Consider the following 20,448-nt stretch of genomic DNA (forward strand, 5'->3'; position numbering starts at 1 on the left):
CATATTCTTAATCAGCTTCCTTTTTGTTTGGTGTAATGCACAAATTGTAAGACAAATTGCCATATGGACAATAAAGATTATGTTAGAATTGAACGAGTAGTCATTTTCTGGCGCTGCCAGGGTCGAGTTTCGCTAAAGAGAAACAAAATTCATTTGTTTATTATTATTATTATTACGGTGGCATGCTTCCACATAGACTTGCAGTGATATTGATGCCACTTATTCACAATCTTTTTCTTAACCTTTCTGTAGCAAGTGAAACTTTTAAGGTATGACTCCACCAGGAACAGGCTGTTTATTTTAAGGTTTAAGCTAAGGCAACAGGCTTTACTTCTGCTAGTTGGGACTTGATAGAAAAGAGCATTGATAGGCTTGAACAATTGTCATGTGACGCTCTTGGCCTTCAGCTTGTCCAACAAGAAGTTGAGAGTCCACTTGTCTTTTTTTTTTTTTTTTTTTTGCAATAGCCTAGATATTCTTTCAAGATGCAATTAACAGCTGTTAATCGCTCATTAAAATTTTGTTTTTTTTACTTCCTCGAATTGTGCTTTATGATATTCAAAATCTTGTACACTAAAAAAACATTGATACCACTTGCATTTATTTTCATGAAGAATCACTGACTACTTTCAACTTAGGCATTTCCCAGTTGTTAAACCAAATCAAAGTTGTAGAAAATTACAGTAAATTTTCTAATAACTTGTCTCTTGTATCCTTCTGTCCTGATGAGAAAAATTACCATGTTGGGTTAAAATGTCTGAACCTGCTGTAAGTTGGGTATATACTGAAATTTGTGTGGAAACGTGCAACCTTTTGTACTGCTAATATCAAATATAAAAACTTCTTTGTTAAATGGACACATTTTTGTTTAGATTCCCTTATTGACTTAAGTGTTCCTTTTTCCCCCCTTAGGATGCAGTGGAAAGTTTCAATGATTGGTTCAGTTTGTACCATCAAGGCCGTCCATCTAAACCAGCTGGAGCTGAAGGTGGAAGTTTCACAGACCAAGTTGCCTATGAGCACAAGATGAAACAGTTCAACCAGGAGTATGATAGATGGATGTACAACTTACAAATACAAACACGAGTATGTTGGGACAGTTGTTATTAATTAATGCATTTAACCTTAGTATGTATCCTTTGACCATTTAGTTTTTAGATCGAATGAATGACATTTTTTTTTAGATATTTTATCCATTTGTTTTTATTTCAGACAACCAGAGATAGAATCTTCAATGTTTTATTATTTCTTGATGGTGGTTGGCTGGTGGATGCTGATGAGGTATGTTTATGTGATGCTAATTCTTTAAACATTAAACAGAAAGAAAGAAAATAAATACAATTCAGGGTTGGTTTATAAACACTTTTGTTTATTTAGGATCCAGAAAAAGATGCATCCCGACAGGATCAAATGAGTCGACTAAGAAAATTACATATACCAGCCCTGTGTCTAAACCTGCATACAGTGCTTCATTTAAGTGAGATGTATGTTGAAGCAGTGCAACTTGCAGATGTCATAGCATCAGAACAATATCATTTGTATAGGGTAAGTTGCTTCTATCTCATAGCATCATCAATTGTATAGGGCTAACTAATTCAATCTCATAGCATCAGAACAAAATCATTTGTATAGGGTAAGTTGCTTACTTCTATCTCATAGCATCATCAATTGTATAGGGCTAACTAATTCAATCTCATAGATTCAAAACAATAACAGGTGTAAAGGGTAAGTTGTTTACTTGTATCTCAAAGCTTCAGAATGTTCTAGTTGTTCTTTCAATTCATTTCACAGTGAAAGCATGTTGTTCCTTTTTAAGTGAAATACATTTTGAATTGTTTAAGATTGTGCACTTAGCATTCATTTTCATTGCAGGAATTTGACAAAGAGTCATTGCAGCATCTTCTTGTACAGATTTCTAAATCTTCTCTTGCTCTGCTAGACGGGAACAAAGATCCTCTTGGCTATGACATGGTTTAAGTTAATTTTTCCATTATGTTTATGTTATTTCATGTCATATTGTTACACTGTACAGCCTCAACATTGGCGTCAACTCAGAACTAGTGTATTCAGCTTTAGGCGTGTCTGTCATTGGACACATTATTACAATGTTCTGCCTTTTAGAAACTGCATACAAGGATGCTAAAATGTTTGGAATAAAAATGTTTATGTAGTACTGTGTCAGTCTTTGTTTTTACAACTGTATTATCTTAAGGTAAAAGTTTACTGTTTAAGTATTATCTTTGAAGTCTAGCAGTCATGTGCTTACTGTTTATAAAGAACAGCAAGATTTAGCGATTTTTTTTTTTTTATATCTTATTTAAACATGTATTGTGTGAATAAGCCAAACCAATCTGCACATTTGTTAAGTCCATTTAAACAAAACAGTGAAATCTTTTTGATTGTTCTATACAATAGTTCTAAATAGGCAGGGAACTATAGTCCTGTATTGTTTACAGAATACTATTTAATCCTAATAAATACTTGGTGATCTGGGCTATGGAAAATTTAGCGGAAAATTTAACAACAGTTTTAAATTTTTGTTTTAAGACAATTGCAAATATTTTGTATTTCAATTGGTAGTATATAGTACAATTATATTTATGTTGGTTCTCAAAAAAAAAAAAAAATCTATAAAACAATACATTAGTCTCTAATTAAAAAAAAGCATTAAAAAAAAAACAACTTTTTGTTTTGGAAACAGCACCAGTAGACATCTTAGCACATTTATAGATAATGTTGGTTAAACTCAGCACATTCAAATGTCAGTAGACTTGAAAAGTAGCTTAAAGTGTGTAATGAAATAACCCCATCCCCCCTTCAATTTTATTTTGAATGGCCAGTATGATTCCAATTGATTATTTCAGATTCTTGAATGTGTAATAAAAGATTAGTATTAATGTTTTCTTCAATCATTTTGGTTACATTTTTCTGGTCGGATAAACAAAAACAATGCAGCTTTAAATTTGAAAAATTGCACATCACATTACATTTCAAAAACAAAAACACTTTCTTAAAGATAAATATTTGTAGTTTTAAATGTCAATCTATCCATAATACACAAAGAAAAAAACATTGTTGATCAAATGCATTCCTTCATCTCAATCAGTTTATCATCCATGAATGATAATGACAGTCTTGACAAACAGATGAACATTTTACTATAAAAGTAGATATGGTCCATGCAAGTCTGTGAAACTATAAACGAATATTACTTTTGTTGTCCCCATCAGCGCCTTTGATAAATATGCCCCCACTTCCTCTTGTTCTTTTCAACGCATGTTGATGCCGTGATTCGTAAAGATATTTCTGAAATGAAAAAGTTGATCCATTGTTGTAGTTTTTTTTGATGACTTATAAAGCATATAAATATAATTTTGATTAAAAAAAAAATAAAAAAATATCTCATTACAGGCAATAGTAGTATAGAGTTAAAGTAACAATATGTACCTGTCTTTCTTTAGGAATTTTTCCTTCTGACTCTAATTTGGCTCTAGCCTGTCTCCTTTTTAATATTCTGTGGTATTGTTTTGCATTTACATACAAAGGTTCATCTCCGGTATCAGTTGTTGGCTATAAGTCAACAAACAAACAGGAAATTTAAAAAATTAGTATTCACACCAATATTTTACATTACAACGGTGTTCAGTTTTCAACTGAATTTTATTTTTCTTGTATGGTACTAATCCAAAGAACTAGTTCAATTGTTTATATGACTATGTCTATGTTTAATGGTCAGAATATTAATTTTATAATTTCATATTTTTCAAGATAATTATAACACTATAAATGATCATCAAAAAAAAATAATTGTTTCCTTTTAAGGCATCTCTGACTATGGGGGTGAGGTATAAAACTCTTTGTTTCTTTATTCAAAGTTTAAGGAGGGTGTCATAAAGCTATAATAAAGAAAAAAAAAAATTTACTGTCCCACAACTAAATGGCAGATACCCATTTGAACAGAGTGGACAATGGGACATCAAAAATTTAAAAAAATACAATCTCTAAGCTACTACACAGAAGTACACTTTTGACAATTAAAATGTAACTTCTACAAGAGGTGCTAAATTTCACTGCACTATCTAGCAATGCTTGTTTTAATTTAATAAAATTTGTAACCAAAATAATGTTAAATCTGAAGAAACACAAATAATTACCATTTGAATTGGTTGACCAGTCAATGGAGGAGTGGGAAGATTGATGACCTGAATACCTGCAGCAACAAACAAAAATAATAACTAATTTTTTTTAGTTAAAAGAAGATAAATAAAAATATGCTGTATAGATTAATATATAATAGTATTTTTTTTAAACAATAGAATTAAGTTATTCTACATGCCTTGCGGTAACTGTACAGGTTTGTTATTAGCATCTACTAACACATAAGAAGTCTGCCCATTGATTGAGACTTGGTTCAAAAATAACATTTGAGGAATCCCTGCAGCAGTATTGATGCTGGAGGAAGTACCAGCAATATTTTGTGTCTGGGCAGGCTGGACTGTCTGAGTTTGGTGAACAACATTTTGGAGAACATTAGACTGGACGATAGAAGCAACCTGTAAATAGAAAGTCATAGATATCATATTACGAATGAAGTACAACCTTCCGGAGGACATTGGAATGAACAATAAAAATGACCTACGTATGAACATTATAAATTGCTCTGTTACACCACAAGAAGAAAATTAGAATGGACAAAAGAAGTGATGTATAAAAACAAATACACATAAGACTTAACCATCTTTTTTTTTGAAAGAATGTCTGTAAATTATAAGATAAGAAAGATAAAGAGCAAATAAAAGACATAAGTACAACACATAATCATCATCAAATGTTTATTTATTTATTAATAGTCCTACTTTTTAATTTACTATTTATAATCAAAACTTTATAAAGAATTATGTTTTATAAATATACGTCTTCAATAAGTATTTTATTTTTACAAGCTATGTAACTTTGGAGTCCTTATTTTACTGTGAACAATTTTAGGTTTTATAATTAGAGAATAAATGAAGGTAATATTTTCATAGCCACAGTTTCATTCTGCTGGCTTCATCAAAATAAAAAAAATTTGGGGCAACATTTATTTAAAAGAGAATGAAATTTCCTCATGAATAATAAAGACTACTACTATTATTATTATTTTTTTTTTATAAAGGATAACAAACACTTTAAAAAAAAATTCCAATGTGAGGCCCAAAAAGTCTTCAAATCTATTGCACGCACAGAATAATTTAATTAATTATTTTTCTCCACTAATTCTTAATATTGATCAATGGGTTGGGAACACACAAACATCACACAAAAAATATGGAATGAGTTGATGAGTGGTCTCATTCAATATTCTACTTTTGGAATTGTGTATTCTGAGCATCTAAAGAGAGCAGGGAAACTTTCTTCTAGTAGTCCCCTTTCCCCAGAATTAGAACGGATCATGTTAAGGAATTCTATACAATAACAAAAATAATTTTTATATTGTTATAAACTTGGTGGTGGCACAGATGGGGGTAGTGGTGTGAGTGTAGTCAGCCGACGCAATTCGCCCCAGGAGCTAGACAAGCGGTCAACCGTGACGAGCTCCGACGGTCAACCGAGTCGAGTATCAACAGGACGGTTCGGGAAGGATCGCCGTCGTGAACAGAGCTCATGAGCGTCACGAGAGTTGTAGTCATATGACCACCTAGAAACGTCGAGCGGCGTTCTGTCCGGTTCGAGAAGGCCAGTAGGGACCCTATATAAAGAGCGGAGGTGTCGCAGTCAAGACAGTCGAGAAAAGGGGCTCAATACAGCAAGGTTCACGGCAGGGGTTCAAAGCCCGGTTCACTACAGGTCGACTACAGCACAGTTCAGCAGTGTGGTTCTGTACGGAGCATTACGACGGTTCAGTGCGGAGTACTATCAAGTACAGTTGAGACGAACGGCGTCTTGATCTTGGTCTGTGATCGAGTCCGACACAACGAGCCTAGTGTGTGAAGTCAGTCCTGAACTGTTGAACCCAGTGCAAGCCCGGAACGAGACGGAGAGGCCAGTGCAAGAGTTGATACGGCGGAACGGTGTTATCGGAGAGATATTTGTACAGTGTACGTGTTGCCAATTGTACAGTCTTGGCCGTTATTTATTCAACTATTAAAGTGTTACGTTACTTTGAAGCCCTAAGTTGTCAAGTTCTTTAAGTTGGTGGTGTATGGTGCAGTTTGCAGAGAGCCTGGATAGTGAGATTCGTAACAATATAATATAATAAATTTTTAAATATATATGGGCACTCCATCAGCTGTTATATACTGGATACTCTGCACTGCCTGACAAGTATAAAATTGTTTAGCTTTTTTATCTAAAGGAAATTCATAAAAAAAAGTAGGAAAATAGTTTTAACCTTATTAGCATAAATTTTAAACACATGGGTCTTAATGTTCAACTTGAATATGGAAGACACATCAATCTTTTCCTAACTAATTTTAGGTTTTTATCACTACTGGTTGGACACATTGCCCTATTAATCATAGATATATTTAAAACTGGCAGGAAGCTAGAACTTTCTCAATAGTTAAGAAAAATACTAAACTTAAAAGAAAAGGCGTAATTTGTATATTACTTAGCTAAAAGTAACTCTACCAGAAACTGAAGAATTTTTAAAGATTCATAATGAAAACAAGCATGTGTGTACAACCTGAGGATTAGCGAAAGATGAATTGGTAAGGACTTGAGTTTGTCCTGCGCCACCCAAAGTATGAAATCCAGCAGCAGCTTGTTGAAAACTAGTGTCCGCTTGAGCTACCTAAAAAAACAAACAAAAAGCAATTAGCATGATTTCACTTTTAAAGCATCTGTACATATCAAAAACTTTAAATACTATCATGGTAGCATTGAAGTAGTCAGTAGATATAGTTAAGTGTCTTAGTGAAAAATAAAGAAGCTTGAGTTACAGTGCCATACATAATTTTGACAAAGTATATCTCCTAACATCTATCCCATCCTCATCTCTGCCTGTGGTCCCTTCTGGGGCACAGGCCACCAACCACCTAACTCGAGACATCTCGGTTCTGAGGGAATTAATTTATCTCCATTAAAGAGTGAAACATTTTAGCAAATCTGGTAAACCTGTTATGGTTAACACAATATTTATATGGTCATGTGAATTTTTTGGCTCAACTGGTTTTAACCCTTTTCATACTCTACTTTTATTTTTGTGGCAAAATAAAAATGTCAAGGGAACATTCGCCATGTTTGACATAGATCTAAATCCAATCCACTATATCAGTTATACCCCAACTAAGGCCCGCAGTTAGTATTTGGCTAGTAATATATATACATACTAAAATAATGTTTTCTTAAAATTTTCAATAATCTTTTGTGGCAGGTGAAAAAAAAAAAGCACAGAAAGAGAGAACAAAGCTATTTTTTTATTTATAAAAAAAAAAAGTCCAGTAACAACAATTTCTACTGCTGAGTTACCTGGATAACATCATTAGCATTGATGGGCACTCCATCAGCTGTTATATACTGGATACTCTGCACTGCCTGAGCTTCTTCTGTCCCAACGTTGTTCACTGTTACTGTCATTGGCTGATTAGAGGTGGGGTCATAAATGGTGAACTGCTGCTCCCCATCAGCCATTGCAGTCAACATTTACAATGATAGTTGGAGTTCAGAACTGGTAAAAAGATGTCTACAAAATACAAATTTAAAAAGTAAGCCCAAGACTTGTATTAAAGTACAAATAGTGTTAGTAATAATATACCTATAATATAGCATTTTCTTTTTTTTTTTTTAACTTTCAGTTTCAGATAACTGGTAAGGTTTATTTATAAGAAAACTAGATCTAGCTAGACCTAGAATGCCTAGATATAGTATCATATAGTATCATCACATGAAACTCACTGAAATATTTCAACAATTTTTCATAAAATGAAATCTTGTTAAGTCCAATTTTGTTAAACTAACGAAGTAAATAGAAGTAGATCTAGATCTATTCTAGATCTACATCTGAACTCTAAGTAAGTCCATAGATCTAGTGACAACCTAGTCACTAAGATAATCCTAGTCTATAATTCTATATATTCTTTTCTATAGAGTACGGAGTGGACTAATTCACTAAACTCTAATATTAGTAATAGTAATAGTGTTAAAATTAGTGTATGAATAGACTGAATAGACTGATTATTGACTGATAGTAGTGATAGAATCAGATAGATCATAGTCATAGTATAGAATCTAGTCAATATATATATATATAAATAGATCTATATACATATATCTAGAGAATCTAGAGACACACTAGAATCTAGGAATTAGAGTCTCTATACTCTATAATCTATAGTATAATTAAGTACTATAATAATTAATATTGATTGAATATTCTAATTCTATAAACTGTATAAAATAAAGTATTATAGATCTAGTCATCTAGTCTAGCTAGCGACTAGATTCTGCTAGCTGCTAGATCAAGTTACAAGTATTCTAGTAGATTTAGTAGATCATCATGATAACTGAGTAGAAGAAAACTATGATTTATGATACATTAGATTTGATTAGATCTACTATCTAGATGACTAGACAACTAGATCTAGGATTTAGGATACTCATACTCTAGACTAGACTAGAATAAATACTCACTCACTGGAATCTTACAAAATGAAACAAAAGTTAAAAAGTTGAAGTCTAGAGCTACAGCCAGACTAGCTAGACTATTATTATACTATTAAAACTGTATATCCAAATCTAGATCTAGACTTATTCTTAAGTTTGAACTCTTAGTCTTAGAGTTAGAGTAGTAGACTAACAATAACTTAGTCTTTACTTTCTTATTATTCTTAAAAAAATTAAGTTAAGAATAAATTATTTAAAATAAAGTTGAACTTTATTTTTTATAAAAAGTAATCGAGAGTACTAAGACTCTAAGTTGGGTATGAAAGTTCTAGATCTTGATATCTTCTTATCTTATATAATACAGATCTCTTTAATAATCCAAAATGTCAGTGGAAAAGAAAAACAATAACAAAATATCTTAATCTGAACAAGACACCAGAAACTGTCCGTTCTGTAATGTTATGAAAGATGGAAAATCCGTCTACCGGAAGTTATGGAATAAATAAAGGGAAATAAATCCATTGCCATCCCCCATCCCAAACACTCAGTCTTGTTGATTCTAAATCGTATCGATTTAATAAAAAGCAAATCTAGGTTTCTATATTTATTATTGGAATATTAAATGTCAGTGCATTGGTTATTAGTAGGTCTTTGTATAATAAAATCTTTTTTGAATGAATGACTGTAATATAAAACAATAATAAGGCTTGTCTTCGAGTCCGAATGTTAGTGAGGAATACAGTGTTTCCCATGGCTGCGCAGCCCCAACTGTGACCTACATATTTTGCCAAATCCAGGGCAACCATAACCATTGTCCGCAGGTGGTCGATTTAGATTTTCATTTCATCGTATGCGTTTGTCCTCGGCAGCAGATTTTCTTCAGGTCTCAAATGTGTATCCCGCGGCCTTCGTGAGTGACCTCCAGCTGTCTCGTTCCGACGCCGCATGCAGCCAGGTGCTCTCTTCTATGTCAGCCAAGGAAAGTTGACGCCTAAGCTGGTCTTTGAAGCGTTTCCGTGGGGCGCCTCTGTCACGTCGACCACCTTTTAGCTCACCAAAAAAGACTGCCTTTGGCATACGTTCGTCTCCCATACGGGATACGTGCCCTGCCCAGCGTAGCTGTCGGACCATAAGAAGTCCCTCTATACTGCCCATACCGGCGTTCGCAAGGACATCGCTGTTTGTGGTGATGTCCTGCCACCGTATGTCCATGATGGAGCGCAAGCATCTTTGGTGAAAGCGCTCAAGAAGTATTAGTTGTTTTTTTATTTAGTGTCCATGTCTCAGAGCCATATAGAAGTGTTGAGAGAACCACCGCCTGGTAGACATTGATTTTTTTAGGCAGGCGGAGCGATTTGTTCTTCCAAACTCTCGCCTGAAGGCGTCCAAAAGCGCTACTAGCCCTGGCCAGACGGTTATCAACTTCCCTTGAAACTGAGGCGTCATTTGACACTATACTACCTAGATATGTGAAGTGGTCTACCACGTTAAGGGGCTGAGTATGTTTCATTGGGTGACTTTTGGAACATGACTTCTATTTTCCCGATGTTTATAGATAGACAGCAGCGTATGCAAATTCGTTTAATGCATCCATAGTTGGAGCAGTTAGACTTAAGTCACCCTTTTTGTATAGGGATATAATTACTGAATCTCGAAGTTCAGGTGGGACCACGCACTTCTACCAGCATAGAGCGAACAAGTCAGTTAGCCTGTCGGTCAGGGCGACACCACCCATTTTAAATATTTCAGCGGGAAGTCCATCAGAGCCTTGTGTTTTTTTTTAGTTTAGATATTGCTGTCTCAATTTCTACAGATGTCGGTCGGTAGTCGAGCTCCTCTCTTATAGTTTTCTGAGGGACATTTGCCAGCGATTCCTCCGATACGTGCCTTTTATCACCAAACAGCATACTGTAGTGTTCTGTCCTGTTCTGTTAAATAGTGTAGAACCATCGGATGATCTTAGCGGTGCTGTAGTCTAGTAAGTTGGGCCATAGGAACAACGAAGCGACTCATAGAAAGAGCGCGTGTCACCAGTGTCAGTCTGTCTCTGCATGTTAACGGACAGCTCAAGCCACCAATTATTTTTTTAGTTCCCTGATCTTTGACTGCAGAGTGTGACAAGAAGCTTTATAGAGAGTTCTGGCTGCGTTGTCATTAGGGTTTGCAAGAACAGAGCGATAGTATTTGTGCTTATTCTTTAACAGTTCCTTAATTGCGGTATTGTTCTCATCAAACCAGTCTCTGTTGGGTTTACTGCAGTATCCCATGACTTTGGCCGTCACGTCCTGAAGTATCGTTTTAGCTGGCTCCAATTACTCGCTGGTTCATCGTCTTGGGGCTTTCGAAGACCAGCCTCGAGTAGTACATTGAAGCGCTCTCGTACGTCAGCCAGCCTTTCGACATTTAGCTTCTTTGCCCTAGGCAGGCCATCTTTTTTTATCATCTTGACGGTGATGTTCAGCTTCGTCCGGACAAGACGACGGTCCGTGTAACAGTCGGCACTGGGCATTACTCTAGTGTGCACCACATCCCTGACATCACACTGTCTCACTATTATGTAATCCAACAGGTGCCACTGCTTTGAGCGTGGATGCATCCATGTGGTCTTGAAACGGCTTTTTTGCTGAAAAAACGTGTTGGTTATCGCAAGCTTTGCTTCAGAGCAGAGTTCCAACAGGAGCCTGCCGTTATAGTTGTAGTTGCCAATGCCATGTCTACCTAGGACACCTGGCCAAGCGCTGTGGTCGTTCCCCACTCGAGCGTTGAAGTCGCCCATGATAATAAGAAACTCATGACCAAATATCAGACTAGATCTTAAAAAAACAACAACAAAGCTTATCTCATTGCCATTTGTCTGAAAATGGCAGGGTTTAACTCCCTTTCTACTATATTTCTATGTCCTATATAATACAAAATTAATTAATTTGTGTCATCAACTATGAATAATTATGCAAGTTTCAACTTGATCCGAGAATGGGAAATGGGGAGAACAAAACTGTCAAAATGTAATAGCGATACTATCAAACAAGATAATTAATCACCAATCACTTAACTGTTTTTTTTTTAATCGGTTTATGTCTTGTCAGGTACAATGAATAATGATAGTAACTACACTTCTTTATGCAGGAGCATCAACTTTACGCCAATGAATTGGCTGAGGCTGCTGCCTCGTTTGGTTAGTCTATCAACCTCATGAAAACTGAGGTCATGACATGATCCAAATGGAACTAGCTCGGCTTCACAAATCAGTATATGAATGGCCAAATCTTTGACCTCTTCACGCACCAAGGCAGCTTCAACAATGCGTCACCGTCCAAAGAAATAGATAATTGCCTGCCCTAACTACGGCTAAAAGCAGCACGCTTGGTCGCTTCCAAATGAAAATAAAGTTATGAGACCTGGGTGATCCATAGGAGGCTTGTAGGAATTCTCGAACGCTTCCATCAAAGAAGACCACCTCACAAATAACATGTTCTGCTAGAGGCTGGAATCAATGAGCAGTATAATACAGGTAACAATAATCTTTATTATCCATCTGGAATAGTGTATACAGGATTTGTTGTGTTTATATGAAAATTTAAAGTCGTATCCTGTTCTAAGCTGAAAGATTTCAGATCCCTCACTTTGCAATCCCAAGCATTGAAAAGTAAGAAAAAAAAAAGCTGAAGGGTGTATCAGATACACCAGTCCTTACTGAGTGTTCAGTATCTACCCTTGTCAATAATACAAAGCAAAGCAAAGCATGTATTTTTCAGTGCCAGTTGATTGCACATTGCCAGGAAATCATGACTGTGTTTTGTAATTAACATGTACAACTATGTTAACACATGGACTTAATTTTTTTTTTTACTCTGAAAAAGTGATGTTGTTACATATGACTATTAACTTAATGTTAGCAAAAGGAAATTGGCATCCAGTAATGACATTAGCAGAAAGGCTATATCCATGGCATCTTATCACAGAATAAAAGCATACAAAAAGTTCGGGAAAGCCAGCCACTCGAAGGTTGGACCAAAGTCAGGCATATAGGGTAACAACATTAAGTCAAAAAGAATACCAGTCCATCTTTGTGTGTTTCTTATTAGAGTTGATTTCTCTTGAAGTTTAAAATATGTAGGGTGCAGAACATACCTTATTTACAATGAAAATATATACGGCTTTCATTTATCAACAAAGTAAGCTTTAGTATTAATAAATGAGAACAACATGGACTACAAGCTGTCTGTACTTAGTGAAAATAGTGATAGAAGTTAAGTTATGATTTAAAAAAAAAAAAAGCAATGGTAACAGATAGGATTATAAGTAGGTTGTTGGAGATAATTGCCAACTTAAAGTTACAAATGGGAGAGCTAAACAAAAATTTAATTCTGCAGTGTGAAAATGTATACAAAGATCATCACTTTCCCATTTCAAAGACAGCTTAACACTTTATTTTGTACAGGGGGACACATCAAAAAGCTTGCTAATTACAGTTTTTTCCACCATACAAGAAAATCAATACATAAAAAAAAAAACCCACAAAACAACAACAGGCAGACTAAAGAAAAACACACCAAAGATTGATAAGTAAAACCATTTATTTCAATACCAGACGACATGAACTTGACTAAACTTTGTTAAATGCTGCTATGTCCACAGATTGAACCAGATCTTCATTTTTGGTGATCTCTTCTTCTAAAAAGTCAACACTGACCTGAGAAGAATTAAAAAAAAATAAAATTTTATGTTGTCTCTTTGTATGTTGTAATGTATGTGATTACAATACTGTTATAACCCTATTGGCTGCGCGAAAGGGTTAACGGTAGGTTCAGCTGACACAGGTGAACTCAGGCGATGGACAAGGGACAGTACTACGGTTACACGCAAATATGACCAATGTTATGGTCATGTGATCGAGAGCCTGCGTGGACCAGAGACACAGTGTGTAAGAAAGCGGCAGTTCAAGACCGGAGACAGTTAGTCGGCCCTGGTTGAATCATCAAGTGTTATGTACGAGTCCAGGAAGAGATAAGAGACAGTAGAGTTTTGTACAGTGATGCACAATGTAACATTTTAGTTGTTGATGTGTTGCCAATAGTCTAGTATTGGCTGTTATCTACTTAGTCACTCATTATTAAATCAGGGTTCATAGCCAATTTCATGAATGATTTTCCAGGTATTTTCCAGGTTTTCAAGGTAGAGTTTTAGATTTTCAAGGTATGCATCGCACCATAGCAAGCAATATATATGTATATATATTTACATATATATGACATAAATATGTAAAAAGAACAATATATGTATATATATAAATATTAAATTAAAAAACCCTCATTAAAATGTATGCTGATAAGTTGAAATCATACCTCCAAAAAAAAAAAAAAAAAAAAAATTCATCTCTAGTGTTTCCTAAGCATTTAAATGCAACTTTTAATACATTAGAAAACACACACAAGCTTGCACTACAGAATAACTTTTTAAAAATATGAGATGTAATTCAGCTAAAACTGTCGCAATCTGAAGTTGGAAATTTTCTTAAATTGACATAGATTTGTAAAAATAATATTTCATTCTTACTATAGAAGTTGACTTGCTTTCCATCAGTTTTAAGTAAATTACAATCAAAATAACTCAATGGGCTTTTCTACAGCTGTGTGCGAAATATTTTCGTTAAATCTACAGTAGATCTAGACTCTAATTTAAGTCACTAAATTCGCGGACTTTTTTCGAATTATCTTCACTGAATCACCGTAAATCTAGTCCCTAAAATTCGCGGACTTTTCACGGCTGTGTGCGAATTATTTTCACTGAATCTACCGTAAATCTAGAGTCTAGATCTAAGTCACTAACTTCGCAGACTTTTCACAGCTGTGAGAGAATTATCTTCACTCTATTCTATTGGATTAGCGTAAATTAAGTCTAGATCTAAGTCACTAAATTCGCGGAGTTTTTTCGAAATATCTTCACTGAATCACCGTAAATCTAGTCCCTAAAATTCGCGGACTTTTCACCGCTGTGTGCGAATTATTTTCACTGAATCTACCGTAAATCTTGAGTCTTGATCTAATTAAGTCATTAAATTGGCGGACTTTTCACGGCTGTGTGCGAATTATCTTCACTGAATCTATCGTAGATCTAGACTCTATAGATTCTAACTCAATGTCACTAAACTTCGCAGACTTTTAACGGCTGTGAGAGAATTATCTTCACTAGATTCTAGTGATTTAGCGTAAATCTAGAATCTAGCGTATTTCTAGAGCAATCTAGACATTAGATGTACCTGTATCTAGATCCTTAAATTAACTAAAATTCACGGAGTTTTCAGGTTAAGCGCGAATTATCTTCACTAGATCTAACTTAGATCTAAATCTAGATACTATTTCTAGCTAGATGAGAAGGATGGATCGTGAGAAGACTCAAAAGTAAAGTACCGGTAGCAATTATACTTAAACAATGAATCATAATCTCCAAATACAAAATCTAATAAAATACTCAGAAAGACACAAAGATAATATGATATACAGACTTTCCACACGAATTCACTCTCACTGTTACAATAAGAAGATTTTCGGCGAGGGAGGGCCCGGAGGGGTGTAGCCTTCACATTAGGCTGCTAATTGCTCTAGTTATAGACAAGTCACTACAGACTAGATCAAGCGCGTCTTCGGTCGTAACAGTGAAAGGAAAATAGTGCTAAGTGAAATGCTTGCTTGAGCCAAGGTCGTTTTCTATCACGAGGTCGCGCTTCACAAGTGGCTGAAAGGCGGTGAAGACGCGTCGTCACTGGTCAGCTCAATGTAACCGGGAAAAAACGAAATGAAAATAGACACCAGGTATCGGGAGGGAAAGAAATCAAGGTCTAGTTTTAAAATTCAAGTTTTTTTTCACCGTTTTTTTACGAAATTCAAGGCTTTTTCAAGGCCTTGAATTTAATATGAAATTCAAGGTGTTTTCCAGGTTTTCAAGGTGGCTACGAACCCTGTTAAATTAAAGTACCAGATTAAACAGAGCTCTTTTTGTCACGTTCTTGATGTGTTAGATATGCTGTTTGTGTTTAGCAGTGTTTACAGAAGGCCTGATAAGGAGAGAGAATCGTAGCAATACAATGGGAATTTTAGTGATGGGAGAAAATACCTTGCTAATCCCTCATGTTAGACCAACAGTTGTTTTTTTCAACTGTTCTAGATCTAGCCCTATGATACTTGAAGTGTGAAGTCAATACAAAAATAAAAGCATTATCTCAAATGACTAGGTACAACATATTAAAACAGGCAGATGTGAATGTCTATTTGGTCAAAGCAGAAAAGAAAAAGAAGACCGGATAGAAAACAAAGTCCATTTTGTTACAGTCTAGCACAATATTATATCCAAAAGTGTCTGTGATGTGTACACTGGGGTGCCCCCTTTTTTCCCCCCCAGAAACTCGAATTGAATTTTTATGAGCCCTGAAACTAAAATACACAAACTACAAAAGCACTGAAATTAAACATGTGAGGCTAGTCTAGAATCCATATCATTAATTCTAGATCTAGAGCTTGGCCATCTTTTGCTAGTCTTAAATGATTTTAAGTCTAGATCTAAATCCTGCTTTGTTTAGTATTCTAGTGAAATATATAATTATAACAGATACAGATACGCAAAAAGATCTAATCTAGGATGCCACTCCTAAAATCTATATAGCTATAGATAGGAATGATCCTCACATTATATCTTATCTACATAGAAACGTATCCAGAAAGACATCTAGATTAATTGTTAACATCACTTCAAACCCTCAGAAAAGTGGCACCCTAGTGTGTACATTTGTTGGAGCACAGAAGTAAAAGTTGTAGTGTAACATTACCTTGTCATCTTCAACAACACAGCTAATCTGTAATTTCCTAATACCATATCCAACAGGTACAAATTTAGCTGAAATGTATAACAACAACATTAATATTGAACCAAACCTAATCACGGTTGAATACTGGACATAAGACCAAGTAGACTAGTTATGAGATTGCTACATAAAAGAAGTCCCTATACAACTTAAAAAAAAAAAAATGAAGTTAATAAAGAAGATAACCATTTATTTTTAATAAAAACCATTTGCTTTTTACTATTTTTTTTGTTACCCAATAAAAAGAATCATAGGACAAAAACAAAATACATTTAATTAATGGTAAGTCACAGAGGTAAAAAGCTGCATAGCTACTATTATTAACTAGCAATAGTTACTCCATAAAAAGAACAATCAAGCAGTGAGACTTACAGGCACCCCACAATAAACCATCAGCTTCAATGGAGCGAACATGTTTTTCAATGGCATCCATGTCTGTTGTGTCATCCCAAGGTTTAACATCCAAAATGATGTTACTCTTGGCAATCAAAGCTGGCTCTGAGGAATCAAAAATATTTCACTGTACTGTAGTCTGTATATTTTAAATTAATTGATTACAGTTAAAATAATATAAAAAAAACTTTAAGGAAAATACTTTCCCACAAGATAAAGTCATAAAAAACCATTTGGACACATTACATCACAGTTACATCATCCACTCTTCTATTAGGCTAGAACTGTAAGCCAGGATGTTTAAAGGTAATTCATTCATCAAGTATGTATATGTTGTTTGTGTCTAAATTTGTATTGTCTGTAATGCTGAGATGGAGAATAGAAGTTAAACTGAATTTCTGTTTGTTTGGATGATGAAAATAATTTTATCTTAATTTCTAGTTATGGTGGACGCTGAGATTCTTGGATCAGCATCCATGAGCCTATTCAGTTCTAATGATTAGCTGAAATCTGATGGGAAGAATTAAGTGGTAGGTAGATGTAGTGATGTAGATTAACACCAAGCATATAGATAGTTTGTCCTGTCCATCGTAATACAATGATGACCACTTTTGTCATCCAGTGGGCTGAGGGCTTTTGCAGTTTTATCCACACTCAAGTGGCTTGGGAGGCCTATTTGGGCCAGAATGTTTGAAGTAGATAGTAGTGCAAAGCTAGCACTTAAATGAAACTAAACAATAAGTATAGAAAGAATTGCATTTTCTTACTTTTAGCCTTCTTAGCTTCATAATCAGCCAGACGTTTAGCTTTCAAAGCTTTTGTCTCTTCATCATCTGAACCAAACAGATCCTCATCATCATCGTCGTCATCATCAGCAACAGGAGCAGGCTTGGCTGGGGCAGCAGTTCCTGCGGGTCCATATGAATCCAAAGATTTTTTCACACCTGGTAAACTAAAAAGTTGGATAAATTTAATAATCAATACATGAATACATCTAGTTGTATTTAAACAAAAATGAACAACTGTTTTTACTATAACTGAATTAGAAAGTAGGCTCAATAGCACTGAAATAATAAACTGTGCCTTCAGTAAGCAATATTCAAAATAAGATCTCATGCAAACTGCCAAATATATCTAGTCAATTAGTTGCATGATTGCATGCAAACATTTATGGTGTTGAAGAACTGACAAACTAGTAGAAAACTAAACTCTTAAAACATAATATATAATTTAGGTATTCCATGACTCACTTTGCTGTCTGCCTTTTAGTCCCACCTCCTTCCCTTTCATACTCCATGTGATTCGAGCCTCTACGCTCTAAATTAACAAATCATAACATTATTTCCTAAGCCCTCAAACATTCATACCCACAGGCTCTCATTTTTAATTTGTTCCAAGTCTAAAGGTGAGATGGAGTAACGCATACATACCTGTCTTTCTGGCTTTGATAGGATGTGATATGGTTGTACCATCTAAGGGCATGTGACAAATTGGCAGCTGGGGCTTTTCCTACAGCTTCATATACAGCAACGTCTGCTTGTGAGGGAACAAAGCTAGCAGAAAAAAAAAACACAAGAAAAACATAAAAATACTTTTGAGTTTGGATTAGTTTGTAATAGATTAACAACAATAAATCTGTCCGGTAGAAATATATCTTTCACAATTTTCATTTCACTGCACTTAGAAATGGTTAATTTAATGTATAAATTGTGATATTTTCAGCTGGAAAGGTGCACAGTGGAATTTTAAAATTGTAGAAAATGTGTGAAATAGTGCACAAAAATGTTCAATCTAACACGAAAAACCTAGGTTAAGTTGAAGCAATATTCAACTAAAAGCAAGGATCACTGAACAGTAAAAAATGCGTTCACAGGTGCATCACATGGTGTCCCAAAAAGCTTGGAATGTTAAACCTTTATCAATTGTAAAACAAAGTAAAAGAATTCTGCTCCCTAGTGTGTTTCTGTTACTAAAAGCATCAATGATGCATGTTGAATACCAGAAAATCTATGACATCTAGATATAAGTTTTGAAATACAATAAGAATTAAGCTTATTATTCTCAAGTTTGATCTAGAATACATAGAATACTATTTTTTAATCTAAGTTGATGTAAGCCTCATTGTTATATCAGTTTGTGTTGCTTCATGGAACACTGAACAAGTCTTGATCTAGATTATTCTAGATTCTCGATCTAGTGTAGATTAAAAATTTACTCTATATTTCAATATATATGTAAATCTAGTTCTAAATCTTGTTCTTGATGAATTGAAAGTCAGAAAGCTGCACCTTTTAGTCTATGTTTAGGTGTTTGAGGCCGTTTTGTCTACTATATTTTTGTTGAATACACACATTTTTAAAGGCCTAGTACATTCATTTGTGGTTACAGAAAACTACTTTGTGAATCACTAATTAATAAAAGAATAATTGGTAATGTATTTACAGACTAAAAAAAGTTGTATTTCAGCATGTATTGAAAACAACAACTATATATTTCTCTTAATGATATTTTTATAGCCTATAGGTGTCCCTTTGTAACACCCCGAACATCTTGGTCTTGTCAAGTTAAAATAATAGTCATGTTATAATAAATGCTTAAATAAAATTATTGTTGAGATATTGCAGCAAATAATAATCTATTAGATATATTTAGTATTTAGCTATAATGCAAGTTTAGCATAAATTCTATAATAAGAAAATATTTTTTTAAAAACTTTTACCAGTCATGTTACAGGTGCTATGATGTCCCATTTTTTAAACTGAGCGTAAATGAAACATAACGTAAACTCACAGACGTAGTGCTAAAAAACTTCAATTTCTCTAACTAGCTGCTTAATACATTACTAGAAACATTCAAATTAAGCTAAAAAAAAACAAGCAAATTAACAGTTAGTACGAGTTACAGTTAGTACTTTAATCAAAATGGTATCCCAGTGATGCACCTGCCACCTGAAATGCAAAAGTGGGTACCCTGGCCTTTGCCAGCACTGCTGTCGTGCTGAGGAAATGTACGAATAATCGTATTTCAAATAATTTTCTATATAGACCATTGATAAATTCTTAACGTACAATGGCTGAAGAAGTGAATACACTTAAAAATGAAACCAAAAACTTCAACTTTAATTTTTGGCCTGATGATAATCATAATGTGATAGTTTTTAAAACTTTTTTATATCACTACGGTTACCACTACCAGTGAGTGACTGAAGACAGTGAAGACTTGAGTCTGAGTGGAGAAACTCAACTGAGTCTTATTTTATTTTTAATAATAATATTTTATTTATTTTATCATTTTGATTTTATGTTCTTAAAAAGTTATAAGCAAGTTATAACCAGAGTTGAGGAATAAACTAAGTTGCTTAATACCCTTCGATATAACTTCGGTCCCCAAGAAACTCGTTCAAAGTTTGGAGTCCTGACTGAGATTTGAGATCACCAAAACCCATTTTAATTTAATACAAATTGTCTTTTGTGTGAGATGACAATGAAACGTGTTCACGTTTCCTTAGATCGGAAGTAAAAGATCGGTGTAGGAAAAGTCGAGTTCCAAATTTTTAAGTTTACCGAAATAACGAGTTAATATTCTTTAGAAAGTCTTAGAAGTTAGATTAGAGC

The 20,448-nt window shown here is 34.5% G+C and overlaps 4 protein-coding genes across 7 annotated transcripts in view; 1 reads left to right on the forward strand and 3 right to left on the reverse strand.

Annotated features, from left to right (window-relative positions):
* LOC106061617 (nuclear pore complex protein Nup107-like) overlaps window positions 1–2,170 on the forward strand; it is a 29,503-nt gene extending 27,333 nt beyond the window's left edge. The window contains exons 24-27 of one of the 2 annotated variants that reach the window (XM_056018644.1): window positions 913–1,086; window positions 1,213–1,281; window positions 1,378–1,633; window positions 1,873–2,170. In XM_056018644.1, coding sequence (XP_055874619.1) covers window positions 913–1,086; window positions 1,213–1,281; window positions 1,378–1,584 — 450 coding nt within the window. In that variant the 3' untranslated portion in view covers window positions 1,585–1,633; window positions 1,873–2,170. The remainder of the gene's footprint in view (window positions 1–912; window positions 1,087–1,212; window positions 1,282–1,377; window positions 1,634–1,872) is intronic. The other variant, XM_056018643.1, reaches the window with a different exon arrangement.
* Window positions 1,349–9,083, reverse strand: LOC106061605 (nuclear transcription factor Y subunit alpha-like). Of its 3 annotated transcripts, none has more exons than XM_013219787.2 (7): window positions 9,020–9,083; window positions 7,450–7,663; window positions 6,665–6,772; window positions 4,337–4,553; window positions 4,155–4,210; window positions 3,448–3,570; window positions 1,349–3,306 (listed from the first exon to the last, which is right to left on the reverse strand). In XM_013219787.2, the coding sequence occupies exons 2-7, from the start codon at window positions 7,621–7,623 to the stop codon at window positions 3,196–3,198; spliced, it is 789 nt and encodes a 262-aa protein (XP_013075241.1). In that variant the 5' UTR covers window positions 7,624–7,663; window positions 9,020–9,083; the 3' UTR covers window positions 1,349–3,195. The 3 variants fall into 3 exon arrangements, with proteins under 3 accessions (XP_013075241.1, XP_013075239.1, XP_013075240.1); XM_013219785.2 differs by lacking the exon at window positions 9,020–9,083 and adding an exon at window positions 8,611–8,984; XM_013219786.2 differs by lacking the exon at window positions 9,020–9,083 and adding an exon at window positions 8,615–8,939.
* Window positions 9,084–10,861: 1,778 nt separating this feature from the next.
* Window positions 10,862–11,359, reverse strand: LOC129924280 (craniofacial development protein 2-like). The gene has a single exon (XM_056018520.1). It carries the CDS (start codon window positions 11,357–11,359, stop codon window positions 10,862–10,864), a length of 498 nt encoding a protein of 165 aa, XP_055874495.1.
* A 1,783-nt stretch (window positions 11,360–13,142) lies between these two features.
* Window positions 13,143–20,392, reverse strand: LOC106061607 (elongation factor 1-beta-like). Its single transcript, XM_013219791.2, has 6 exons — window positions 20,200–20,392; window positions 18,265–18,387; window positions 17,602–17,786; window positions 16,814–16,939; window positions 16,406–16,473; window positions 13,143–13,276 (listed from the first exon to the last, which is right to left on the reverse strand). The coding sequence occupies exons 1-6, from the start codon at window positions 20,277–20,279 to the stop codon at window positions 13,190–13,192; spliced, it is 669 nt and encodes a 222-aa protein (XP_013075245.1). The 5' UTR covers window positions 20,280–20,392; the 3' UTR covers window positions 13,143–13,189.
* Between the last annotated feature and the right edge of the window lie 56 nt (window positions 20,393–20,448).

This window comes from Biomphalaria glabrata, chromosome 1 (genome assembly GCF_947242115.1).
Source record: "Biomphalaria glabrata chromosome 1, xgBioGlab47.1, whole genome shotgun sequence".
In the NCBI taxonomy this organism is placed as follows: Eukaryota; Metazoa; Mollusca; class Gastropoda; family Planorbidae; genus Biomphalaria; species Biomphalaria glabrata.

What these genes read in the sequence shown, in the direction of transcription:
- LOC106061607 (XM_013219791.2), bottom strand. Translation starts at nt 20,279, where the DNA reads ATGGGTTTTGGTGATCTCAAATCTCAGTCAGGACTCCAAACTTTGAAC. An exon ending in TGAAGCTAAGAAGGCTAAAA is followed by an intron (nt 16,940 to 17,601) that starts GTAAGAAAATGC and finishes TTGATTCCTCAG; the next exon opens with AGCCAGCTTTGATTGCCAAG. An exon ending in GTGTTGTTGAAGATGACAAG is followed by an intron (nt 13,277 to 16,405) that starts GTAATGTTACAC and finishes AATTCTTCTCAG; the next exon opens with GTCAGTGTTGACTTTTTAGA.
- LOC106061605 (XM_013219787.2), bottom strand. Translation starts at nt 7,623, where the DNA reads ATGTTGACTGCAATGGCTGATGGGGAGCAGCAGTTCACCATTTATGAC. An exon ending in ACCTGTACAGTTACCGCAAG is followed by an intron (nt 4,211 to 4,336) that starts GCATGTAGAATA and finishes TTGTTGCTGCAG; the next exon opens with GTATTCAGGTCATCAATCTT. An exon ending in CTGGTCAACCAATTCAAATG is followed by an intron (nt 3,571 to 4,154) that starts GTAATTATTTGT and finishes GTTGACTTATAG; the next exon opens with CCAACAACTGATACCGGAGA.
- LOC129924280 (XM_056018520.1), bottom strand. Translation starts at nt 11,359, where the DNA reads ATGGGCGACTTCAACGCTCGAGTGGGGAACGACCACAGCGCTTGGCCA.